This window comes from Bombus pyrosoma, linkage group LG2 (genome assembly GCF_014825855.1).
Source record: "Bombus pyrosoma isolate SC7728 linkage group LG2, ASM1482585v1, whole genome shotgun sequence".
NCBI lineage: Eukaryota > Metazoa > Arthropoda > Insecta > Hymenoptera > Apidae > Bombus > Bombus pyrosoma.
Window position 1 is genome coordinate 9,468,113 of NC_057771.1, and position 24,067 is coordinate 9,492,179.

Here is a 24,067-nt window from a genome sequence, read left to right on the forward strand (position 1 = left end):
TCAAGTGGAAGTACCGACTTTATTCGCTGACCATAGTCTATTCACGTATTTCGACTGCAATTCGACTATTCCTTTATGTATTATCCGTATCCTAAATTCTATTACGTTCATTTCAATTATTCTCTTTGACATTACGCAAACTGTTCTTTAAATAATATTAGAAAGTATAGTGAGTAAGAGAGAGAAAGAGATTTAACATTTTTCAAATAACGTTCGTGTCTGCCAGCAGGTAGATGGAACGCGCATCATTCAAACAAATTATCGCCATGTTGTGCGGATGTTATGTAAATATTTAATTGTGCAAAGAATAGCTCGCCAACCATGCGACTGCATATTTCTCAAACGGTTATTTGCTACGTCTAGCTTTTCAATGAATCCTTCCATATGATAAGATCAACGGTATATCAACGTTCTCGTTACGAGCCGATCTTTTGCCGATTCAATTAACGTGTTTTCCATCGAGCTGCGTACGCGAGCCGAGCTTTCTCATCCGGTCAGCCGAATTAATCGATTAGCGGCGAAAGCTTTCCTCCGAATTAATTGCAAGGCGGTTGGTTCGAAGAGGAACCCGTCGTTTAGCAGTTAAACGTTGCCGGACGCGTGCCGTCGTCGGTCAACTCGTCCGCGTGTAATTGAAGACTAATTGGAAAGCGGAATGCTCTGGTAATTTACCGTTTATCCGAGACGAGAGATACGTCAGCTATCTAAGTTCGCGCACGCACGCGTCCTCTATCCAACGTCTCTATTTTTTTCCTCTTCTTCTCTTTGTAGATTCACCTAGAGCACACAGTGCACACTGCACACCCGTGTGCTCTAGTTCTACAAAGCAGAGGATTTCTTTCGGTGTGTGCTTCGAACGCGAATAGTTGCCGGTTCGGGGTCGAACGGTCGTTCGGGCAATCGTAGTAAGTTGCCTTCGGGATTTAGGTCAAACTACGCCCAGAAGCGAATTCCCTGCAATTCCTGGTACCTTGAACCCGTCCGGTGCCTCGTAAAACGATTCGCGCGCACCTCCGTGGAATAGCTGGTTGTTCGTTCGTTAGTCGATTCGTTTGGTTATGTCGTTTGCCTTTCGTGACGCGATTAACCAACCGTCCTTACGTTTTTTGTCGAACCTTCTCAAACGAACGGAACGAAGGCTGGCTTCGTGCCTGCAAGCTAGAGAAAGCGTCCAGTATGCAAAGTTCCGAGCGTGGTCTGCAACGAGGTTACGAGCCTGCAGGCACAGCGGCTAGTCCATTCGGAAGACTCGCTTCTCGCCAGTCAGCTTCAAAATCAATTATCGAAACTTCGTTTTGACAGCCGTCGAGTGGCTAGACGTTACTTTAAATAGCTCTGTCAATCATGCGGCGAAGTTTTTCGCGTAATATTCCACCGATCGATGAGGGATATTGCACGTTTCACTGTTAGCTCTGACAACAAGAAGCTTGGCAAAAGGATCGCCTCGAGCGGACGTAGTCGCGCGATCGCGCGACCCTATTCGTCTACATTCGCGGAGGCGTAGTTGACATTCAGGTTAGCCGTCACGGCGCGTTCGAATTATTCCCAAGGAGCTTTGGCGACACTGTGTGTGCAGACGTTGCTTCGAGCGATTTAGTATCCGCGATCATTGATGGAACCGGTGACAACTCGATAAAGTAACGAGATTTTGACGTCACTCGAGAGACGTCGGCATCAGCGCTTGAGTTCGCGCGCCAAGCTGAATCGCTTAGTTCTTAACGGCGCGGTGCCTCGATTACAAACGACCGATCATGATCTGTAGATAAATAAAACTCTCCTTATTCTTTCAAAATACGTGAATCCTTGCAACGCTACAATCGAGGAGTATTTCTCGAGAAACGTTGAAATCGCTAACGAGCAAATAATTGTGCCGACAACGTTGTGCATGTAAAAGAATCGTTATCACGCGGATAGATAAGATACATCGAAAGTGAATTAAGCGCCGAATCGTTCTTGCTTTCGAGTCTTATGCAAATTTCAGCCTCTTAACGATTTTTAAACTGTACAGATATCGTTCTCTAGTTTACACTTTCACCTTGTTGCAATTCTCGCTACAAATTACCGGTTATTAAATTCCTAATAGCATTAATTAACGGGAACAAGAGTTTAACGATTGTAAGAACGCGTGCTCGTGGATCGTTCCGCACGACGGTCACGTAGGAAAAAGAAGTAAAAGCGGAAGACTATTTTCCATTTGTTAATCGGCGTTCAACTTCGCGGAATAACGCTTCCATTCGCGTTCTAGACGAGAGCGCTCGACACTTTACGTAAGTGGCGCTGGACAGTTACGAAACGGCCATTAAACTTCGCTTAGTTCCACGCGTTCCTTCCTAAACAAATCAATGCAATTTATCCCCTTCGCGGGTAAAATGGTCGGAAGCCGCTAGACCGGGGCATAATTTCACTGGCGAACCCGCGCAGGACCGGTTACCGATCGTGACTGTTTCGTAAGACACACCTGCGAATCATTATCCCTCGCCTACCTTGGCTTTCCCCGGCAATAAGGCGATTCCATTTGGCCGCGCGAAATAGCCAAATCTCTTTCTTTCTTTCTCGTCGCCGCTCGTCAATTGTTGTATCGTAGAACGCTCGTTTCTACGTCGACGCTGATCCGAGTATTTCACAACACGACCTATGGCTATTCGCGCTCCTTTAACGTTGTTATTAATTTGCTATATGTATGTATGATTGGAGTTATTAGCGAAATTTTGCGCCAGTACAATTAGATTCTGTTGTAAGACAGTAATGATGATAAAACAAACAAGATTTTATACGTGAATTTTATAAATGGCAAGTCACTCGATTATCCCATTTTCTAAAATCGTAAGATCGCAAAAGACAAGATTACGAAGAGTTTATTACTTTCTCAGAAATTGATGAGATTCAGTATGTAATTCAATTTATTAATATCATTAGTTGATAAATTATCGTGCTGGTATCAGCGTTGTATCAGGCCAACCTCTGACGAAACTTACAATGCTGGCCAAAAGAACGTTCAATGTCTATGCTTGCGTATATGATAACGATCATCTTCGAACGAATCTTTAAACAAATTCGTGTCGTTTATATTATTCTTCTTGTCTAATACGATTCGATTTTGTAGAATTAAGGCGTATTCCAGTATCGTTCGTCGTCTTAAATTTTCTTTCGATCGTGTCAATCGCAATGCTTGCAAGATGTCAGAATTTCTCGTTTAAAAGCCTACCTACGGAAAGCTCGATTTTTCACAATTGCTATGGCACCTTGATTAAAGTGCCTGTTTCGCAACTCGACAGAATATTTTCCCTCGAACCCTTTCGCATGGGGCAAATCTGTCTGTGCAAGATAAACGTGTACGTACAGTCCTTTGTTAGGAACGGATGGAGAAGCATCAAGAAAGAATGTGCTCCCATTCTCCTCTGAATAAACATTTTCCATTTTCTGGTAAACTCGGCTTGGCTGGCGGGGCTGAAAATAGCAACGGAAGCAACGACCGCGGCTTCGACGCCTCGACACCGATGTACAGGGTGGAACGTGCGAATGTCGACCGCAGGAAAATCGTCTAGGGGTGAATTCGGGATATTTGAAATAAAGCTCGAGCTGCGCTTGACCTTGTTTTCTCGAGTTCTGCTCGATAATTTATCGGGCACCACTGAACACATTCGCAAAAGATACTCGAGATTTGTTACCATCGATCTCCGCGAATCCTGTATTTTCTGAGTCATCTCGTTCCTCGACTCTCGAAGAAGCACGTTTGGATTACTTTTCACTCGAGAACCTGTAATACGATTTAATTGGAGTCGAACGGAAGTGGCTTTATACGCGGGCGAGCCGACTTACTCTACATGTAGATATATATGCAGAAAAACGAGCATATAGGTCCGATAAAAGCTTGTAATATAGATGGACTTGTCAAGGTCGTTGCAAGGTTAGTCGCGATACCACGACCTTTGACTTCTTCCTGTTGGAGGAACTGAAATCGCGACGTATTTATCATCGAATCAGTTTTTCCGATATTTCGGTGACCTTAGAGTTGCCTTGACACAGCGACCTACTTCGTTTTTTCTTCTCTCGCGTGGATCTCCGCGCGAATTTGAATTCCACGAGTTCGGTTACGCTAATAGAACACCTTGGACGAGCGTTGCGTACCAGCGTTACGGGTGTTGATCCCATACGTCGAGCAATTTTTCTTATTTCTATCAAATGTCACACCCAATATATCTTCGTATAAACGGCCCACCGTCGCTGGCGCCGGTGCTCTCGCGGAGCATGAATAATAGCGCGCAGTTTTAGTGGTCGTCCGAATCGCGTGGGATATTTCAGTGTGTAAGAAAACAGCTCGCTCGAAACCAACGCACGAGCGTAAGACGGAAAAAAGAGGCAGAAGATGGGATCGAAAATCTTATTCTCGTGAGAAACGTGGAATCGTTGACCCGGTCGCGTGCAGGCTATTTCGACGGCTGTACAGTATGAAATTTTCAAAAACACTTGGCAACGCCCGTTGAATAAAAGACGCGGCAGCGTTATCATGGACGTCGATCGATTTCCCACGCGCGAGACTTGCCAAGGAGGAACTGTGTGTCGCGCCCTCCGCCTCCTTTTCCTTCGTTCTTTCTTGCGTATGTATTCGGAACATCTGAAAACGACTGGCGTTTTATTGTTACAGTGGTCTACTGCGACTACACCGCCTCTGGAAGGTCGCTGCAATTTCTCGAAGAGTACATTGCGAAGGAGGTGCTGCCATATTTGGGCGACACCCGAGCGTCCACGTCCATCTGCAGCCTTCAGTCTTCTCTGTTCAGGTGAGACGATCGAGAGACGCCCTCTCCTTCCCATATTCTCTCTCTCTCTCTCTCTTGGTATATATATATATATATCTATGCTATCAGCGTGTGACTGGACCACCGAATGATCACGATAACGATCGAGGTCGCGGCGAGAAGCACGCGCACGCATTTATACACGGTCGACGATTATCGAGCGCGACACATCCGCGTTCACCAGCTGCCGCTTCCCAGAACCAATTCCAGTTACTGGTCAGCCTATTAATCGAGATATTGTAGCTATTCGCGGACCAACACGATCCGTCGTCCGTTCAATCGTTCGTCGTGTGTTGTTCGTACGCGACCGTTGTGTACTTACGTACGTCGTGGATCGCATCGTTAGAAAGTATCCGAGCATGCGCTATGAATTTGTAATCGTCGATTTCCTACGCGAAATTAGCATACCGTACCGCGTGCAACGTACGATTCCGGTTGACGTACCGTTTCTGCGGTAAACGAGACTCGTTTTCTGCGCCACTCGACCGTACACGAGCCTTTCTATTTCTCTGCCGACCCGTACAATTTCGCCTCCATTCCACGCATTCCGCTCGCGACACCTTTAGTTTCATATTTCAGGTTCATAGTCGATCATAGTTGAGCCGCTGATAGTTGTTCGTTTGCTCGCTGTTGGCATAGTTTTCGATCGAAAAGGTTGTCCCGCGCGAAGCGACCCCGTTATCCCTAAATCTTACGCGGTCGAACGTGTAGGGGTGGTTCCGCACAGCGTCCCATTCCCTAGCGCTCATGTCCCAGATCAATATCCCCACCGAGTCGATTCCCGACCGCTTACCGGCTGTCCAACTGCACCACCAAGCCAGTCACGACAATAACGCGCCTTTTTCGTCACGCCACTTTTATATGGTTACATCCGAATCGCGTTTCTCACGTAAACCGGAGATAAGCGAGAGGTCAGAGGGAAAGTGGTACGAGCAAGAATGTTTCTGATTTGGGAAAATTGTGGCGAAAGTTGAACTTTGGTAGAGAGAAATCATACGTATGGTTCTGAATATTAACGCGAGTACCATCGGAATGATTTAAATGACTAGTTATCGTTTTTCTTATTAATTTTATAAATTTATAACACTTTCCATTTGCAAAGTGTATGGATAACAAATTTTTTCTCCGTGCAATTTGCACGTATTTCTTTATACCAATACTTTTATTTCAGTTTCTTTGGTACAAATTTTATACTCTGCTGGTTCTCGGTAGTTATAGCGCTAAAACGCTAACAAAATCTACTAGAAAGATACTGATATTTTTGGAGAAAAATGTACTTGTACCGTTTTTCCACCCACCCATTCAAATCTTCTGTTTAAGCGAGCGAAGCAGCTTCAGGAACGGAGTAACGTAAATATGAATCGCCGTTATCCAATGTACACGTAACAAACGGTAAAAGTATGAACGATACGTTGCACAATACAACCGCGACATGGTTATGGACGGATGCTTTTCGGTTAGGCGAATAAACATTGCACCTTCTACTAAGATCTAAATAATTTATTAACTAAAGCTTTATTCCTCGAGCATCACGGCTATCGTTTGCTACATTAAGAAACATATAACGTAATTTACTTGCACGTCACGAGTAACGGGCACTGACATTCTTCGTGTCGAGACTCGTGATCGTATTCCTAACGATTGTCGGCTATCCTTTTGCACCGATTCAGGTGTTATATTTTTTAGGGGTTGTATATGGCCTGGCAAAGGCATCCGTGGCTTTATCTTTCCACCTGCTGACGTGTTTTTGTCTAGAGTAGACGCGCGTGTAGATTTCCGAGTTCAAATAGCACGTGGAGTCAGAGTATCGTCGTGGTAGATGTTACTACCGCGAGTATTTTTGAAACCATGATATTTTTGCCAACCATAATTCTATCTAAACCTATCGAGAGAAGTTCGTATAAACGAATTTCACATAGCAAAAGTCCATTGTTTTCTCCTACTGCTCGTGACACCCTAATGCAATCTCTCGTTCAGACAAATGAACTTAATCGGCAGAAATTCGTGTATTTGATTAAAATTTCGTTGCCATATAAATGAACTTGGAAGAAGCGTATTTTCCTATAGCGGGCATAAGCTTCGTCCTTCTTGCGTTTCTCTGTTCGAGGCGAGCTCAGCGATCGCCAATGAAACTCGAGATCTCGAAACGTTCTTGAGAAACGCGAACGAGCATCGTTTGTTCTCGATTGGACAAACAGCAGCGACTTTACGATCATTAATAGCCATGGGAGGACGAATCGATGTATCCTGACGGCAAGGATCTTTACAGACACGAAGCCAGAGACATTGTCCGACATGCGGTGGGAGCTGGTGAGCAGGATGCTGTGCTGTTCACGGGTCAAGGCACGGCGGCTGCCCTTCGTACGCTTTTGCGACACCTCGATGTCTCCAAATCCACCGTGGTGTTCGTGGGACCGTTCGAGCATCACGCAAATCTCCGGCCTTGGCGTGAGCATGGCGTCAGGGTAAGCAGACGATACGATATTTTGAAAACAGCGAATCGAAAGTATTCTCGTCGATGAAAACGTTTGATGCGTTTCAATGTAAACGTAAATGTTGTGAAAGGCATTGAGAGTTCCACCGAGGATATTTTCGAGTCATCACTCCTTCCTGTTTTCGAACAATCTCCTTGTTAGTGAATTATAAGCTATTAAGTAGCTGGAAATGAATTAACCTTTTAACGATATGATTTTGAATAATTTGTTTATTTCCTCCCCCTTAGTAGGGAATAAATAAGTCTATTTTGAGCCGGCTGTTGAAAATTTAATGATCGATACGTTCCTGGAATAGGCGTTGTATTTAAAAGTAAGAAGAAGTTTCTACGGTGATAAGTTCTGGTACGCCTTTGTTCGAAGCGAAGAGAACTCTTTGGAATACGCCTTTTGAACGAAACTCGTCGGGAAACTTTGAAGAGTCTTTGACACTTCGCAGAACACGAATGCGTGATACATGTTATTCCGGAACTAAGCCATTTGCAATTCTTTCCTTTGAAGTGACTCCAACTCGCCAGGCATCGCTATAAAATTCTCGGTATAAATAAAATACCATCTTTTGTCCGCGTTACTGACGCACAAGTGTTTCTCAAACGCGTATTGCTAATCGTTTTTAAATTACTAAAAGGTTCAACAAGTCATCGAAGAAGATAGAATATTCAGAAATAGAGATTATACTGCAAGTGTAATCGTGCGTTCGCGTGAGCAAGTACCGACTTAGGATCGATAACATCGTACGGCAAAAGTGGTATCGTGAAAGTAGAACGCTAAAAATAGGGCAGAGAGCATGCAACTAGAATAATACTTTATAATAGAATAACATTTGTTTGTAACATTAAAACGATCACCGTAGATAGTACGAGTGTCCGAGACTCGAGAAGGTTTCTTGGATCTGAACGATCTCGAGCGCAGCCTGATCAAAGTTCGAAGCGAAGGTGTTACGCAAATGATTGGATGCTTCAGCGCTGCCAGTTGCATAACCGGGGTTTTGGCAGATGACGTCGCCACGACCCTTCTACTGCATCAGTATGGGGCACTTAGCGTCTGGGATTACACCACAACAGGTAACAATGATACACGTGGAGGTCGAAACGATGGAAGATACAACGTGACGTAATGTTTGCTTCCTTTTCTGACAAAAGTATTTTATCACCACCATTCGATCCTGATCGGTCAGGCACGCGTATTATCGGTCGCATAAAAATTGTTATCTCCGTATCGTATGAAATTTCCTTTCTTCTTTTGTTACCTGAAATAGAACAATGTCGTTGTAAATGTCATTTCTACATAATAGAAGATAGGAGAAAAACTGTATGATTCCGTTGGAAGTTTGATCTATAAAATGATAAGGGAAAGATTTGTTTGTGCGTGGTACTTGAAGATTGATTTTTAGAAAAGATGAATGCAACTTGATTTGGAAATGCGATTACGCATGCAAGTAGAAAGTGACGGTGACGATCAGATTGAAGTCCTTATCCGCTGAAGAGACTGGTATTTATCTGGTCGTAATCAATGAAACTAGTAATTACCGGATGACAATCACTTACGGATACCGTGATCTTTAAAGTGGCAGACGTAGCAACAATACGGTATTTCACAGATAAAATAGATGTTAAATACCTTGTTCTACAAAAAGATATGTAAACGCTAGAACGACTAATCGCCACAGTTTATCGCCATTAACGAATTGATAAGAGCTATTATCGTCATCAACGAGTATAATTATTAGTAATTTTTGGATTTTAAAGAAACTATTTTGAAAGAACAACGAGTGTGTTTGCGTGTCCCCGTTCGAAATAATTTCCTTATTGTTATTAAAGTATGGAAGGAATATACATAATTGCTACAAAGTATTATTCGAATGAAACGTAGAACTTGTTAAAAACCTGTTTCGTCGAAGAACAAGTAAAAATAAGAGCACATGCAGATCGTTTCTACGACCGTTTTTATTCTATCAAATCGATAGAAATTTTTATATCTTCAGTGTTAATTGACATTATACTCCAAAGTATCATGATTTTTTCATAGACGACAGCTAAAAAGTGATCGAACGAATTTGCTGTAAAAGCTTCAAGTAGCATTTATAGAAACGTATATTCTAGAAATACATCTATTTTTCAGCTCCGTACATTCAAATCGATATGAATCCACATCTGCCCGGCGTCGGGGAGACGACCGTGCACAAAGACGCGATTATTTTCGCCGGGCACAAGTTCATCGGTGGAGTTCAATCCCCTGGCGTGCTCGTGACCAAACGGTCCCTGTTGAAAGATAAAATTGCCACGGAGGACATGCGGGACTCTCATCACTATCACCGGGATCCGGAACTCTGCGAGGAGAGTGGCACCGCGGGTGTCGTCGAGACCATCAGATGCGGACTCGCTGTGCAACTGAAAGAGAACGTCACGCCGCGAGCGATCGTCACTCGTCAAGATAAGATTTCCAGGTACGTTTTTTTACACGTCCGCAACAAAAATGTAACGTGAATTAACAATTTCATTGTTAAAAGGTCGATCAAAATCGACGAATATCGGGCTTGTCATCGTCTCGTACGATCGTAGCAAATCGTGCAATCTGATTACCATTTTTCTTTCATGTTTGGTGAACTTGTTTGTTTCAAATGCGATACGTGACACGTGCGGTGTTCGCGAGGAGGAAACGTCACCGATATCGTGGAAATATTTATAGCCGATTTATATAGGAGAATGGTAGATATCGGGAAGGGAAACGTCTTCAACGCCAGACCTCCTGGAGCTTTGATTCGACTGAAATCGATTGGCAGTACGAGACTGCTTCCTTGATCGCGAATCTCTGATGGAAATAACTCGATTACTTCTTTTTTTAAATTTCTACCGGCCGATTCTCGTACATTAAGACGCCGGTTGCTACGGTCGTTACCGGCGGTCAGTCGTTAGACTTTGGCATCGATGATTGGCGACGTGAGAATTAATAGAAAAAATTGTAGACAAAATTTGTAGATTAACAATGTAAAATACTGGATACATAAGAAAGCGGTTAAAAGATGTTTATAATAAGCGTGTCACGTATAAATGACAGTACTTCGGTGCTGCAGATAAGAAACGTGAAATTTGCATGACAATCAGCGAGATAACAAAACCAAATTGCAATGTTCTTGAGCAACCACGCGATATAAAGGAAGGCTGTGATCGACTTTGAACGAAGGACGTCCGCGCGCAATGTTTTCAAAGATCATTTCGATCGATGCTGCAAGTGGATTGTATTTGTAAAACATGATCGATGTTTCCTGTTTGTCTAGGCAAGTGTTGGCACACGTACGCACGATTCCGGAACTAATTCTGCTCGGTAGCAGCTCGCAGAATGTTAAGAGGCTGCCGATCTTTTCGTTTATGGTGCGTCATCCGCGGGGCACGTTCCTTCACCACAACTTCGTGTGCGCCGTGTTGAACGACGTGTTCGGTATACAGGCGCGTGGCGGGTGCGCGTGTGCAGGACGTTACGCTCACGACCTGATGGGAATCGACCAGGAACTCGCCAAGGAATACCAGAAGGCGTTGATAGAGGGGTACGAAAGTTGAAAACTTCGTTTGGACCGTATCGAATAATCACGGTGCATGACACCGTTAAATAGAACGTACTTGGCCGCGAAATCTAACCGGGTTACCTTATCGTTTCCAGGGAACGAAACACCGAGAACGAAGAAACGAACGCCGAAGGTCTGAGGCCGGGTTTCGCGAAACTCTCCTTCCCTTACTTTATGTCTGAGGCAGAAGTGGCGTTCGTACTGGAGGCACTAAAAATGGTAGCAACGGAAGGTTGGAAATTGTTGCCGCAGTACGTGCTCAACTCGGATACGGGTGAATGGCGCCACCACACGAACAGCGTGTTCAAAGAGCGAAAGTGGCTCAGCTCCATCAGATACACAGACGGGAAGATGAACGCTTCCGAGAGACGAGTATCCGGTACTGGTGTACTTCCGCAGAACTACGGCGACTGTTTGCAGACAGCGCGCAACATTTTCAACCGGGCTAGGAAAATGGCGCAGAGGTATCCGCTGCAGATAGATCGTAGCTACAACATCGTGTCGGAACGGCTGGAGTCTTTACGATGGTTCATGTTGCCGAGCGAGGCGCAGGATCTCCTTCTCGGTAACTCGCAGAACGTGAAGCAAGACGTGCCTTTCAATCCGATACTATCTTGGAACAAGCACAACCATCACACGCCGACTACGACGCACGACAGCTTGGTCAATTGCCTAGCCTTGGCTAATAGCATCCGTCGACTGAACAGCGACATTCCTCGAGCGGGAAACGCTCCGATCTCGTCGAATTCACCTAGACACAGAAGTCTTCCGGTATTGAGTACTGTCAGGAGAACTCTGTTGAACGCGGCCGAATTCCAGACTTCTTCGTCCAATCCAGCGAACAACAACGAAGAGGAACAGACGTCGTCCATTACCACCGTGGTCGATCGAAATACCGACTCAGCCGGTGAGAGGTCACCGGCTACTTGTCCGAGTTCTCCGATGCCCGTGAGGTTCGCGGTTGGCGAAGCGGTCACGGCATCGGCTCTCGCCACGATGTCTCACACGGGCAGCAGGCCAATTAAAGAGCAAAGAGATCCGATGGACTCCGCCAACGCTGGTCGTGCCAGGTGCAACTCTCTCGGTAGCACCAGCGGCGGTGGCAACGATTCGGGGAACCGAAACGTCGCGTCGTCCTCGTCCTCCCCAATTCCGCTGCTTCCGCTGAGCCCGCAAACCTTGACTAGTCTGGGATTAAGTGGAAATAATGGCAACTCCTCGAAGCACAGACGACATCACTGTAGTTGCAGCAGTCAAACGGACTTGAATTCTCTGGAGCTGGACAGTGGCAGCCCCAGTCATTCGATCTTGTCGTTAAATTGTCATAACGCAACATCGCCTCCGTCTTCGTATTCCTCTGTCTATGATTATACGGAAAGATTCGTAGGGGGAGGTAGGTCGTCGCCAGTTTCAGCGAACGGCGGTCAAAAGTCAGAGGACGATCTGAGAGCATACGTGAAGGAGGTGACGAAGGAATTAGCAACGGAGATTAAGTCAGAGATCCGAGAAGTGATATCCAAGGTCGACGATGCGCTGTCGGAAACGAATACTTCCGAGAACACGCCGCAACATCATTCACGCAATCTAAGCGCCATTAGTCAGCTGTCCGTAGAGGACAAACAGACGAGACACGATTCGTTCACTGCGAGCGATATCGCGGAATACTTGATGGAATTCTCGAAGGAAATGGCTAGCGAGGTGAAGTCTGAGATCAGATGTATGGTTAATGCCGTGGACGGTTTGCATAGACACTCTCCGGATGCTTCGGCTTCGGATGTGTCGTCCAATGGTTGCGGCTCACCGGATAGAGGGAGGATCGTTCAGTCTTCGTCATCGCCCAGAATGTCGAGCGCTAGAAGAAGCGGGCCAATAGAGATCTCTGGGAAGATCGGAGAACTGACTCAACAGGAAAGCAAAATGTCCAGCGAGTGTTCTTCGGATGAGACGGTAATTTACGTGATGAAGCCAGCTGAGAATGAACAGATGGTTCGCAATCAATCGAAAACTGACGACGAAGAAGTGGTGCACGACTTGGATGACGACTTAAACGACGATGATGCTCAAGAACGTGGTGGTTTGGAGATCGGAGACGCGCGAAAGATTCTTCCCAAAATTTATTCCGCCGTGAATTCCGTTAGTTCCCAAGACAGTGGTATCAATTTATCTTTCCACGAGAGCGACAAGTCTCTAGATTCGGTTGATTTAAAGCGTAGCAGCAGCGCAGAATCCAATTCGACCAATAGTTACGGTCGCAAACCAAGAGCAAGTTCGATGACCGCGTTATCCAATAAATCAAGTTGCAAGCAACAAGTTCGTCAGAACGATGACTTCTCCGAAGACGAGGAATGTTCGAGCGATCTCAAAGAGGAAGAAGACGGAGACCAGGGAGCGACATTTGACTCGAAGGACGGGAACACCGAACTGTCCCGAGTTCAGTGGCATTGCCCGCCGAAGAACATTTGGAAGCCGGCTGTCGAGGCAATGCAAGAGTTCGATATGATTCGAGACAACGATAGAGTGCTGGTCTGCTTGTCGACTAACGGCAAGAGTTCCCTGTCTTTGTTACACACGTTGCACCAGTATCGATTCTACGTAAGATCAAAGGGCGTGGACTTCGAGATCGGAGCAGCCACGGTAGACGCAAACGGATTCGACCCTCTGGAACTAATGAGCTATCTGAAGGCTCTGGACGTCCCTTACTTTTACGAAGAACAGAGCAGCGAATTCAAGTGCAGCAGCGGTGACAATCAGCCTGAAGAAGAAGCTGTGGACGCCAGTGGAGCGTGCAGCTTCTGCAACCGAGAGACCAGGTCGCAGTTATACGCGATCGCCAAGCGGCACAAATACAACGTGCTGGCTGTTGGCCAGCATTTGGATGATCTTACCGAGAGTTTCTTCGTCTCGGTGTTTCACGGTGGCAAACTGAAAACCATGAAGGCGCACTATTACATACGACGTCAAGATCTCAGGGTCGTACGACCGTTCGTATACACCCGCGAAAAAGCGTTGAGACAGTTCGCCGAGAGTAAGAAGCTGTTGGTTTCACGGGAAATCAGGTCAAGCGACCTTCCCGAGGTGAGCTTCTCCTACAGTTTATTTATATCTTTGATTGTTCGTCGTAGCGTATCTCTCTGCTCGTCCTTTAATTAAACGCGATCGATAATTCTCACGCACTTTCCCCTCGATGATTTCGTTCTTGAACCGTTCCGATTAGAACATCCATTTCAACTATGCGCTTTTCGGTTTTGTTACAGAGACAGAAACAAAGCAAGGAGCTAATCCTGCAACAGGAACGCGCCTATCCTCGGCTTTACTGGTCCTTGAGGACCGCCTTGCGACCTTTGATCGACGCCCATGGACAGCAACTCGATCTCGATCTCGCATCTCCCGTGGGAAACAACGGGGGCAACAATTCTGGCGGATCCAGTTGCAGCTCGACCTCCAGCAGCGTGGGCAATGCACCCACTGGCGTTAACAATCAACAAAAGAGACAGCGAAGAGCGAAGACAAACTCTGTCTCGGCAGCTACGACTCAGTACAAGGCACAGAAGCACGATGACAATGACGAGACCGACGAAGAACCGGTCCTTTGAGGGAGACCCGTCGCGAGATGGGATTTCAATCGTGCTTCTATCTCATCCTCGCATCACCGTCGAAAACCACCGTTATCGGCATTCTCCATAGTTAGGAGGAGGCGGCTACGTTTCGCCAGCGCTGCCGCTACCGCGAAAATTCAAGATCCTGAGGGGGAATGCTAAGATCGATGTTTCATCGAACGAAATCGATCGTGCGAGAGAGGGAAAGATCGCGGCGAATGGATCGATGATGAGATACATATTTATATATAGCTGTACGAGGACGTACTCGGTCTTTTGGACTATCTTTGCTAGGCTACTATTCTGCCAGTAGCGATCGTTCGATCGTTTTCTTGTTTTCAAATGATCGACGCGTAGACCAGAGGGTTTTCGAAGTTCGTTCGGCGACCCTCTGTTTCTCCGAGTCTCCTGCGATTTGTCGAAGCTTCGTTGAGATTCCGTGAATATGTTTGCGATTCTGTACTTCGATACGAAGTTGCTGTAACGATTATGATTTGACGTTGCGTCGCGAAGCGTTTTGATTTTCGCACGAGCGGTCTCACGAGACGTCGATGCACGAAAGTAGGACATTCGCTCGAACAATGAGCGCAACGACGGGTCGAATATTTCCTTTTCCTTCGTGTTCTCGGAAGAAATGGTTGTCAAAGTCTGAGAACGATCGTGGAAACCGTCGTCGCGGATCGTTAGATATTGTAAGGACATAAATTGCTTCGTAAGCTACTTAAGGAAAACGTTGTGTGCGTTTAAATGTTACTTACGTAAGGACACTTAGCGTTTAATAACCACCAACATGTTGAGACTTCGGTTGTACTTTTCAAGTTCAGAGCACGCGATGGCGACTCCAGAGTCTTGTCTTGTTGAAACAACATTCGAAGATGCATGGATCTGGATAATGGAAAATGGAACTGACGTTGAAAGAAACAAACATAAAAGTACGAAAGGAAGAAAATAAATACAAGCCGGTTTGACAAACCAATTGGATTCAAGTGCATGACTGTACGATCCGTATAATCGTATGGTACTAGGTAAACGAGAGTAACTCGAGTGACTCGAGAAGCGCCAAAACCTCGACTGCTCAAGGGACCGCATTGTTAACGTTAAACGAAGGACGCTTGATTTTTTATATAATTGCGATTTGATAAACCAACGAGCCTCGTGTCTCGCACCGGTGAACGATTAGAGTTAGTTGCTTATGATACGAACATTTTTGTAAAATCGTGTCCGCGATCACTGTCGAGACGAGCCTCTTTTTTCGAGCATTTTTTGATGATCGAACGCGATTCTTCGCACGATGTCTTTCAATAGGAGAGAGAGCGTAAGTGGATTTTAAAAAGGATACAGGGATTTTGTTATCGTTTGGAATCGATAGGACGTTCATTTTTTTGCGGTCAAGAAAAATGTCGTCCTTGACGATTCGGGAACAATTTGAACGGTGGAAAAAGCAAAAGAATCGAGTAGGAAAACGCGCTTGTTCGATCTTGCAAACATGCGCAGACCAATCAACGATGGGTATTTCTCAACTTGATCTGTTTTTTCGCTCCATGTGAACGTTTATCGCATTCGGATTACACAAAGTCGGACAGAGGATTTGAGGAGTGAAGGTTTTGACAAATTCTCAGCCGTATCGCATTGTATTTCGATAGCACGCACACAAAACTTGACGCCTAGCCGCGTATATTCGCAAACGTATACGTGTACATACATATATTGCTTCTGTGACGAGTAAACCGAAGAAACATGGTATATATATACACATATATATATACACATATACATATATACATATATACATATACGAATCATTAAACGAAAGCTTTTTCCTCTTAACTGGTAAAATATACGTACTACATCTATACATATATATCATGTATGTCGCCTTGTTCGAAATCATTGGCGGAATCATATTTTTCGAATATTGTATAGCCGTTTTTTTTTTTCGTCGGTGAACAAAACAGAAAATAATAATAAAAAAAAAAAAGGATACACGTAAGAAACGTCAAATTATTCGCGAAAGAAAAAGTTACGACGATCGCATGATATCTTTCATTCTTCTCGATTTACCGTGGCCGAGCGGACGTACTATTTTCGGATTATGTTTGCCGGAAGTAAGGCGTTCGCGAACCGTGTTCGGCCCAACGGACTGGGATTCGTGTAACGAGGATATATTCCAGCCATTCTAGATTATATTAGTAGACCGAGAAGCGAAAACCAGTTAACGGTCAAAGCAGGATGGCATAGTGAAACTTAAAAATATAAAACAACCGGACGGACGCTCGTGGCCTCGATCTCGTCGCGATCGTCGCGGCCGTTGGCGTCGGTGGTTCGATGATCGAAATATTCTTCGGCTCGATACTTAACGAACTCGTTTTACGTTTTCGTTTCGTTTTATGTTTGACAGCTGTGTATGCTCGCTATCGTTAGGATTTAACTAAGGAAGCGTAAGGTTCCGTACGTACGTAGGCCGCATGCAAAACACACACTGTAAAACGTAGATACTTTTGGTACGTACGTTTCGCGTCGTACCGATTCTTCCTAACGAGCCCGTTCATCCGTTTACGGGACGGAGAATGTGTCGGTGTTAGATACGGAACACCATAGAGGCAGAAACAACATTTAACGGGAAGAAAAACACGTGAAATATGAAAGAACGGAAGTCTCGATCTATATGGATTTTCGCGGATAGATATTACCATATTTTCCGAGGGTTACGAGAGGACGTTGTTACTGTAAAGATATGTAAGTTTATTTATCGCTAATAAAAATGAACGTTTAAGAAAAATTACGTGGCTACCAATGGATATATGTATTCGTGTTCAATTTCCGGCTACCTTGCTCCTTCTACACCCACTTCTTTCTTTTTCCATTTGATGAGAAGAAAGCGATCCATATTCGTCTGTGTTTTCCTGATTCGCTGTATCTTCTGGTTAATCCGCTGTGAACCTTCCCATGTTAAATCAATTACAGCTAATTGATAATTACTTAATAACTTTGAAATTCTACTTTAGTGATCCATTCTTATCAAAGAACACGTTGTTTAGTTGACTGGTACCTTATACCTTTTACAAACGTCTTTTACTTTCTTCCAAGAAATTCGATTTGTCTCTCGATTAATCGGATTCTCTAAAATTTCACGAGACTCGTCCATTAGTCTCGCGTGAACCACGACGTGAATTAAATTACATACATCAATTAGATGCTAGCAGCTAGCCATAGTGTAACACTTTTGCTTTCTACACTGTTATCTATTTTCATCAGATTTCTTCCTTTCTCGGTGGAAGGGAGTAGTAAAGAAAATTGACGAAGCAAGGAACGTTTGTTTAGTAGATTTATTAGACCCTTTAAAATATTTGAAACAGCGTGCGGCTCTTGTTATTTGGCGTAACAGTGAGATATCGTTAATAAGGTACACAGTACGAAGCTCAAGGAGAGCGAAGCGATCAAGATCGATTTAAAATTCACAATTCAACCGTTCCTCCTCGCGGTCTCGATTCGCTCTCTACGTTCTGCGAACGAATCGGATCGTGAGTATCGTTCGAGACCCGCGCCATTGAGAGTTTTCGAAAAGTGCAAGCGCGAGTTCTCGTCTCGTCCACGTGTTTCGTCGCGTGTTCGCCAAAATGGCGGGAACGCAATACTAATAGCTGTTGCGATCAAACGTCGTCGATCGATCTCTAGCGACATCGTAACGGAGAACCCAATGTCGGACATATCGAGTTTACTGCGGTGCTGGATCTTCTTAATTTTTACGTTATTTTAGGTGAAGAATACGGTGCATCACTTAGATTAGACGAGAGAGAGAGTAAAATCGAAAAATCCATATATCTTATGAGAAGAAATCGCCTTTGTTTTACAGTGACACAGGCGATCGAGACATCAAGAGACTCGAATAGAGTTTAATTAGTCGAGAAAATCGTCGTTTATCTGAGAGATGGAGCACGATTCTTGCGTTCTTTAATCAACAAGATCGTTTAATTAGCGATCGTGTCTCCGTCTCTCCCACCAACCTCTCGTGTCTTGCTTCGCGCGAATCACAATTCGCAGAGATTTATCGGTAGACTCTGTAGCGCAGTTAACGAAGGAAGTTAGACGACGCGTCGCTTGCTGGGACCTTATGTTACACGAAACGCGAGCCGGTTCTCTCGCGTTCACGTTACACACTGCGTCGTTCATTCCGCTTGCTACGAGGACGCTTAAAAATATCAGCACTATGACGTCTGATGGTGTATCAACGTAGATTTTCTTTCTTTAACGATCGACAGTACCGTTGCAATTAAAGAGGATGGGATGGGAAAAAGAAAATCGTTTCTTCGCGTGTTGCTATAATAATTCGATACTCGTTGCTGCGAATCGATAAAAGAATATATAGAGTCGATCGGTGTATCGTTGAGAATGTTCGGATTTGGGTAACGTAAAATCACACCAGACGTATCTACGAATCTCGTGGTAGAAGAGATTAGAGCTTGTCGAAAAGGTCCTCTGACATTGGCCGAAGATAACGAGCGTTACGATTAAGCCAAGTTCAAAGTGGCGCCGTGAACTCTGGTCAGAGAGTGGCGCACACTGTCGGTCCGAAACGCAACTATCTTCCGCGCCGGCGGCGATTTAAACATTTTCTGCGACTTTCCTTACGTTCTACGCTCGACATTTTTCTTCGCTCGAAGATTTAACAGACGCAAGCAGAAGGCTCGGACATTACGAGCATATCGTTTTCTTTCGATGCACATCAGGCCAAATTTCGACACGAGATGTTCGCGATACATGCAACGAGGTGAATGTCAGAGGGGGAAAAAATGTGCGACGAACGCGATTGTCCGTTGATGTTGGCTTGATGTTAATTCGTTCTATCTAATACAGACACGAGAATAGATAAAATCCTAGTAGCCCGGGGACAGCACCTCCTCCTCCTCGTCCTCCTCGTCGTCGTCGATCCCAGGCTCTCCGAGCGCATGGGCGAATTCTGGAACAGAAATACCTTTGCTGTAGTTTCGGCAACCACGTGTCCTTAAAGACGTCACAAAAATAAATAGGTTTGCCAATACCATTTTCATGTCGACCCTTTGCTTATGGAATCTATTCAACGCCTACCCTCCGTTCGAACGGAATCTCCAAAAACCCGGTATAGAATTACGTACGTTTCGAAAACTCCTATAAAATAGAATTTACCCTTATCTAGTTTATTCGGTATATTCGTTCGTGCAAAGTAATTCCTGTGCAGCTGGTGCCCATAAATAAAATAAATTCTCTGGAATCCGTCCCATGGTCCAGTGTCACAAATTCGATGGACGTAAATTGTATTACCATTGCTCTCTTGCTTGGAGAATCCCAGAGATACGTTAATCCAACTGCAAGAGATCACGAACGAGAGGCTTCTTCCAACCCCAATACCACAACGAATCAACAATTCCACGTGCCATTTCGCTTAAGGAAATTCGTAGGGAAGGATACAGGGAAGTTTTGGCCATCTTCGAGGAGAAAGGGGATGAATAAAGTAATCGTGATAGAAATGTTTAGGTTTATGGCAGATGGCGACAATGCACGTTCTTCATTTATGTACATAATATGTTTCTAAAATACAATACTCGAACGGAAGGTTAGAATGTAAATAGAAACGACAAGGGCGAGACAGATTTTTCCTTTCGATTCTCTTTTAGCCGCATCATCGACATGATGGAATTTCTCCAAACTCGCAACAGTCGATCTTCTTTCTACTCCTCTCGAAATACTTCTTCGGTATTTTTGCTTGTTCGTTCCCCCAAAATTTTTCTATCCCCGACCAAACATACATCGATCAATCGCGATTTCGTATCACACGCGTCACGTACTCGAGGAATTCCCAGTTCCATTCGGCCATTCGTATTTTTCTCCGATTATTTGGAACTCCTATGGGGCATTGGGCTTACCATAGAAATCGATCCGGCCGTCTCCGTCCACGTCCACTTCCTTGATCATATCTTCGACTGAAACACACAAGCAAAAGCAGCTTACATCTTTTCTTTTTCTAGTATGGTTTAAAAATTATAGACGAGGTAAATTCTCGAGTAAACGGGGATAAAACGATTATGGTTACGGGGTTTTTCTCTTTCTTTTGCCTTTATCTCGATATTCGCTATTGTCATACGTGTTTGCACGAGTGAAATTCTGCCGCATTTTACACGTGTATAGAACATGTGGATCGAATCAGCTATATTCGAGATTGTTTCTCTGATAGTTTCACGAGAAAACCTGTCGATGTGAAAAGAACATTTAAAAATTCTTTCACGATATTACGATAACGCAATTCCTTCTTCCCAAAATTTCTTACCATCTTCCTTTTTAAATTGTATTATATATTTTGCATCGTGGACGTCTTCCATATATTCTAAATTTCACGGAAAAGTGAATTGAAAAATGTGATATCATGTAAGTCCACAGCACGAAAAGAAGAATATGTACGTGATTCTATTTCAGGAACGCAATATAATTTCATTTTTCTTTTTTATTACAAAATGATACTTTTGAAAATTTCTTTCACGGCTGCAGATTTCTCATTTAATAGGAACCGAACTTTCGTTTGAAAAATTCTTTCGTTAAACCATCAAAACGAATTCCGTTGTCGCTGATTTTTGTGAACAGACTATATGCAAGGTTATTACAAGTTGGGTAGAACGATCGTTAAATTGTCGGACAGCTTGACGAGAAGTTGAAATTAACATCTTCACCGTTAACGTACGCACCGTAGGTATTCACTGACATGGCAAATATTGCATTTAGTCTGATTAGAGTCACCTATGAACGTTCCTATGCTAATTAACGGTTGCTGGTAACGAGCGCCAATTTAATTTTTCACCGGCACGGTTCGGCCTCTCGTTCCCGTAAAATTCGAAGTATTAGCGCGCGAAACAACGTACCAAGCGATTAATATTCTGGCCTGCGCTTCCCACGCGCGAAAAACACCTCGATAATGTAACCGCTCTGCCTCTCGCTACGTGTTACCAGTGTAATACGGGAAAAGTGGAAAACGACCGATCGTGGTCAGACATGACGCAACCACGTCGACAATTTTCCATTTTAATTCCGTTTGATAATTCGATAAATCGTCGCGTCAATTCTATCGTTGCTAATTTTCTCACCAATAATTCCATTCTTCCACAGATATTTATCCGTTCTCTTTTCCTTTTAGAATTCTCTATACGGAACATTCGTTTTATATAATTAATATTTCACTCGCCAACTGTAATTCCTCGAAATGCAACAAATTTGTACATGAATTTTGAGATTGCGAGATTGTCTAAGAGATTATTATTTCTATCCTTCCACAACGTTTTGGCTATCTTACTTTTCCAACGATGTTTCCTCTATTCTTTCCTCGGATTTTTATTACTCTATAATTGGCTTTCTATTAATTATTAAAATTCCATCTTTCCACAAGACTGTAAATGACTACTTATATCCCTGTAATTATCCCACTCGATCTTAGTTTCAATTGTAACTGTTAATCCATTGTGAATGCAACAGCTGCGTCATTGCGAATTCCCACGATCCTCCGCGAACGATAAACGCCATATCTCGTATCCGCTAATACTCTATTAATTCTCATCACGATCACTGTAATTGCACGAAACAAGTCACAGAAGTGTTTTCAGTGGCCCAGTACGAGTTCCCATAGACGATTACTGTTTCTTCTTAAAAGTTACCACGACTGGAAATAACCTGCACGTAATCTGATTTTTCTACCCCTTTATGAATCATTCTGACCTGGATTGTTTCTTTCAAATGAAACAGATATACTTTTGTGTGTGTATAACTATTCCTTTAAAATTTAGAAATATATTGTCGAGAAGATATATTATACAGAGAGTCCCAGATATTAACGGCCAAACATTGTCGGTATATTCTGCGCGTGTAAATAGGGAAAAAGTCTTATACAAACGTAGGTCGTTTAAAACTTTATTAAAAAGTTACGACGAAAATATGAAATACGAAGGGAACAGTGGCAGACTTATGGTTATTGCGACGTAACGTAGGAATACATCAGCGATATTTACGTTCTATCTGTTTATCCGAGGGCAGCTAATTCTCCATCTCAGAATGTTCATCAAAACCGATAATTCAAGATCGAAGCGGTTGAAAGTGGAATTTATTATCCAGCGAATTTCATTTCTATTTTCTTTCGTTTCGTTAAATGCAATCATTTTGAGATGTAAACATCTTGAAATGGAGAATTTGTTACGTTTGCATAAACCGAGCGAACGTAAGTGTCGCTGATGTGTTCTTACATTACATCGCAGTGAACGCGAGCCTGTTACTGTTCCCTTTGTATTTCATTTCATTTTTGTCATAACTTTTTAATCAAGTTTCAAACGACCTACGTTTGTATAACAATTTTATCTCCTCTTCCCTTCTTCTCTAATATACGCGAGAACAAAAAATGTGAAATATTTTCAATGCCAAATAACAATTTGTAATGACAAACTTTTTCATTTTTTATTCCTCTATATTAACTTTTAATACTTCTTTCCGCGTTTCCTAATATTTCGAGATATATTGTCTGACTTTACACGAAGTAATCTACTCAGAATTCTACTTGCCGGTCAGACACGTCTATCCAAAGGATGCGGATGTTGCAGTATTGCGGATGAGTCGTAAATAGATCGAGAAGGATATCCTTCAAATACTTGGGATTTTGATATTATGGCAAATAGAAACTTGAGAATCGCAACCCTTGCGATAATTCACGAGAAACTGCAAGATCGTTGACGGTAAATTTTAAAAATTGGAAATGATGCCAATTGTGTTTCTCGAAATTTTGAAGCAAATAGTTATTTAATGACATCAAATCGAATTGCACGATCAAAAACAGTTAATACGTAACGAAGATCTGTAATATCGATGTCGAGATCACTTGAGGTATACCGCGTGACTTCTGAATATTTAATAACACTCGCTACTAAATTATACAATTGGCAATTTTCTCGGTGAGCTATTACCGTAATCGGTTTCATAGCCTACGGCAAATGTTAATACCTAGATAGGCAGAAATACATATAGAGCATAAATTGATTCCAGTCAATTAGTAACCTCATGCCATATATTGGACGGATTATTACGTTGCCCTGTGTAGATGAAGCCACGCAATTTACCGTCTCTCAGAACGGGTCGCGCTATTAACTCAACCCTCGACAAATTTGCTCCAGATGCTTCTTGATTGTCTATTGTAAAACTTTCGCAAAGGTTAGAAGCACGGGAAGCAGGGAAGAGAAAGAGAGACAGGAGTGGAGGATAGTTTGGTTGTTTTTGCGCGGTCACTGTTGTTTTATTGGCCCATTCGAGCGAGTTAAGTTTGTTAACAGGCTCATCCAGCTCGGTTGGTCACCGTAACGAGACGTGGTGAAAAATATCGTCCCTACCGTGAATTTTTAAATCAATGTTGGGCGCTAAAGTCACAAAGAATTGAAAAGTCAAAAAATAATCCTAAGTTTAACTCTTTGCATTCCGTTTGCGGTTCCATAGCTGTGAAGACAACGTAAAAGATTTTATTCGATTTTCTGCCGATAGAAAAATAATTCGCACATCTTTTTTCTTTTGAATGCGCAGCTTATAGTTTTGGGAAGTTTCACTTGGAAGTATTAGTGAAACTAT

General features: G+C 43.6%; 2 protein-coding genes across 5 annotated transcripts in view; one reads left to right on the forward strand and one right to left on the reverse strand.

Annotated features, from left to right (window-relative positions):
* Positions 1-17,228, forward strand: part of LOC122575761 — a 54,661-nt gene extending 37,433 nt beyond the window's left edge. Inside the window, exons 2-8 of the mRNA XM_043745151.1 lie at positions 4,646-4,781; positions 7,069-7,264; positions 8,145-8,355; positions 9,413-9,737; positions 10,569-10,835; positions 10,949-13,928; positions 14,108-17,228. Of these exons, the coding sequence (XP_043601086.1) occupies positions 4,646-4,781; positions 7,069-7,264; positions 8,145-8,355; positions 9,413-9,737; positions 10,569-10,835; positions 10,949-13,928; positions 14,108-14,446 (4,454 nt within the window). The 3' untranslated portion in view covers positions 14,447-17,228. The remainder of the gene's footprint in view (positions 1-4,645; positions 4,782-7,068; positions 7,265-8,144; positions 8,356-9,412; positions 9,738-10,568; positions 10,836-10,948; positions 13,929-14,107) is intronic.
* A 533-nt stretch (positions 17,229-17,761) lies between these two features.
* LOC122575794 (calmodulin-like) overlaps positions 17,762-24,067 on the reverse strand; it is a 75,594-nt gene continuing 69,288 nt past the window's right edge. For all 4 annotated transcript variants that reach the window (XM_043745226.1, XM_043745232.1, XM_043745234.1 and 1 more), the window contains 2 exons: positions 20,350-20,406; positions 17,762-19,406 (listed from right to left, as the gene is read on the reverse strand). In XM_043745226.1, the coding sequence (XP_043601161.1) occupies positions 19,324-19,406; positions 20,350-20,406 (140 nt within the window). In that variant the 3' untranslated portion in view covers positions 17,762-19,323. The remainder of the gene's footprint in view (positions 19,407-20,349; positions 20,407-24,067) is intronic.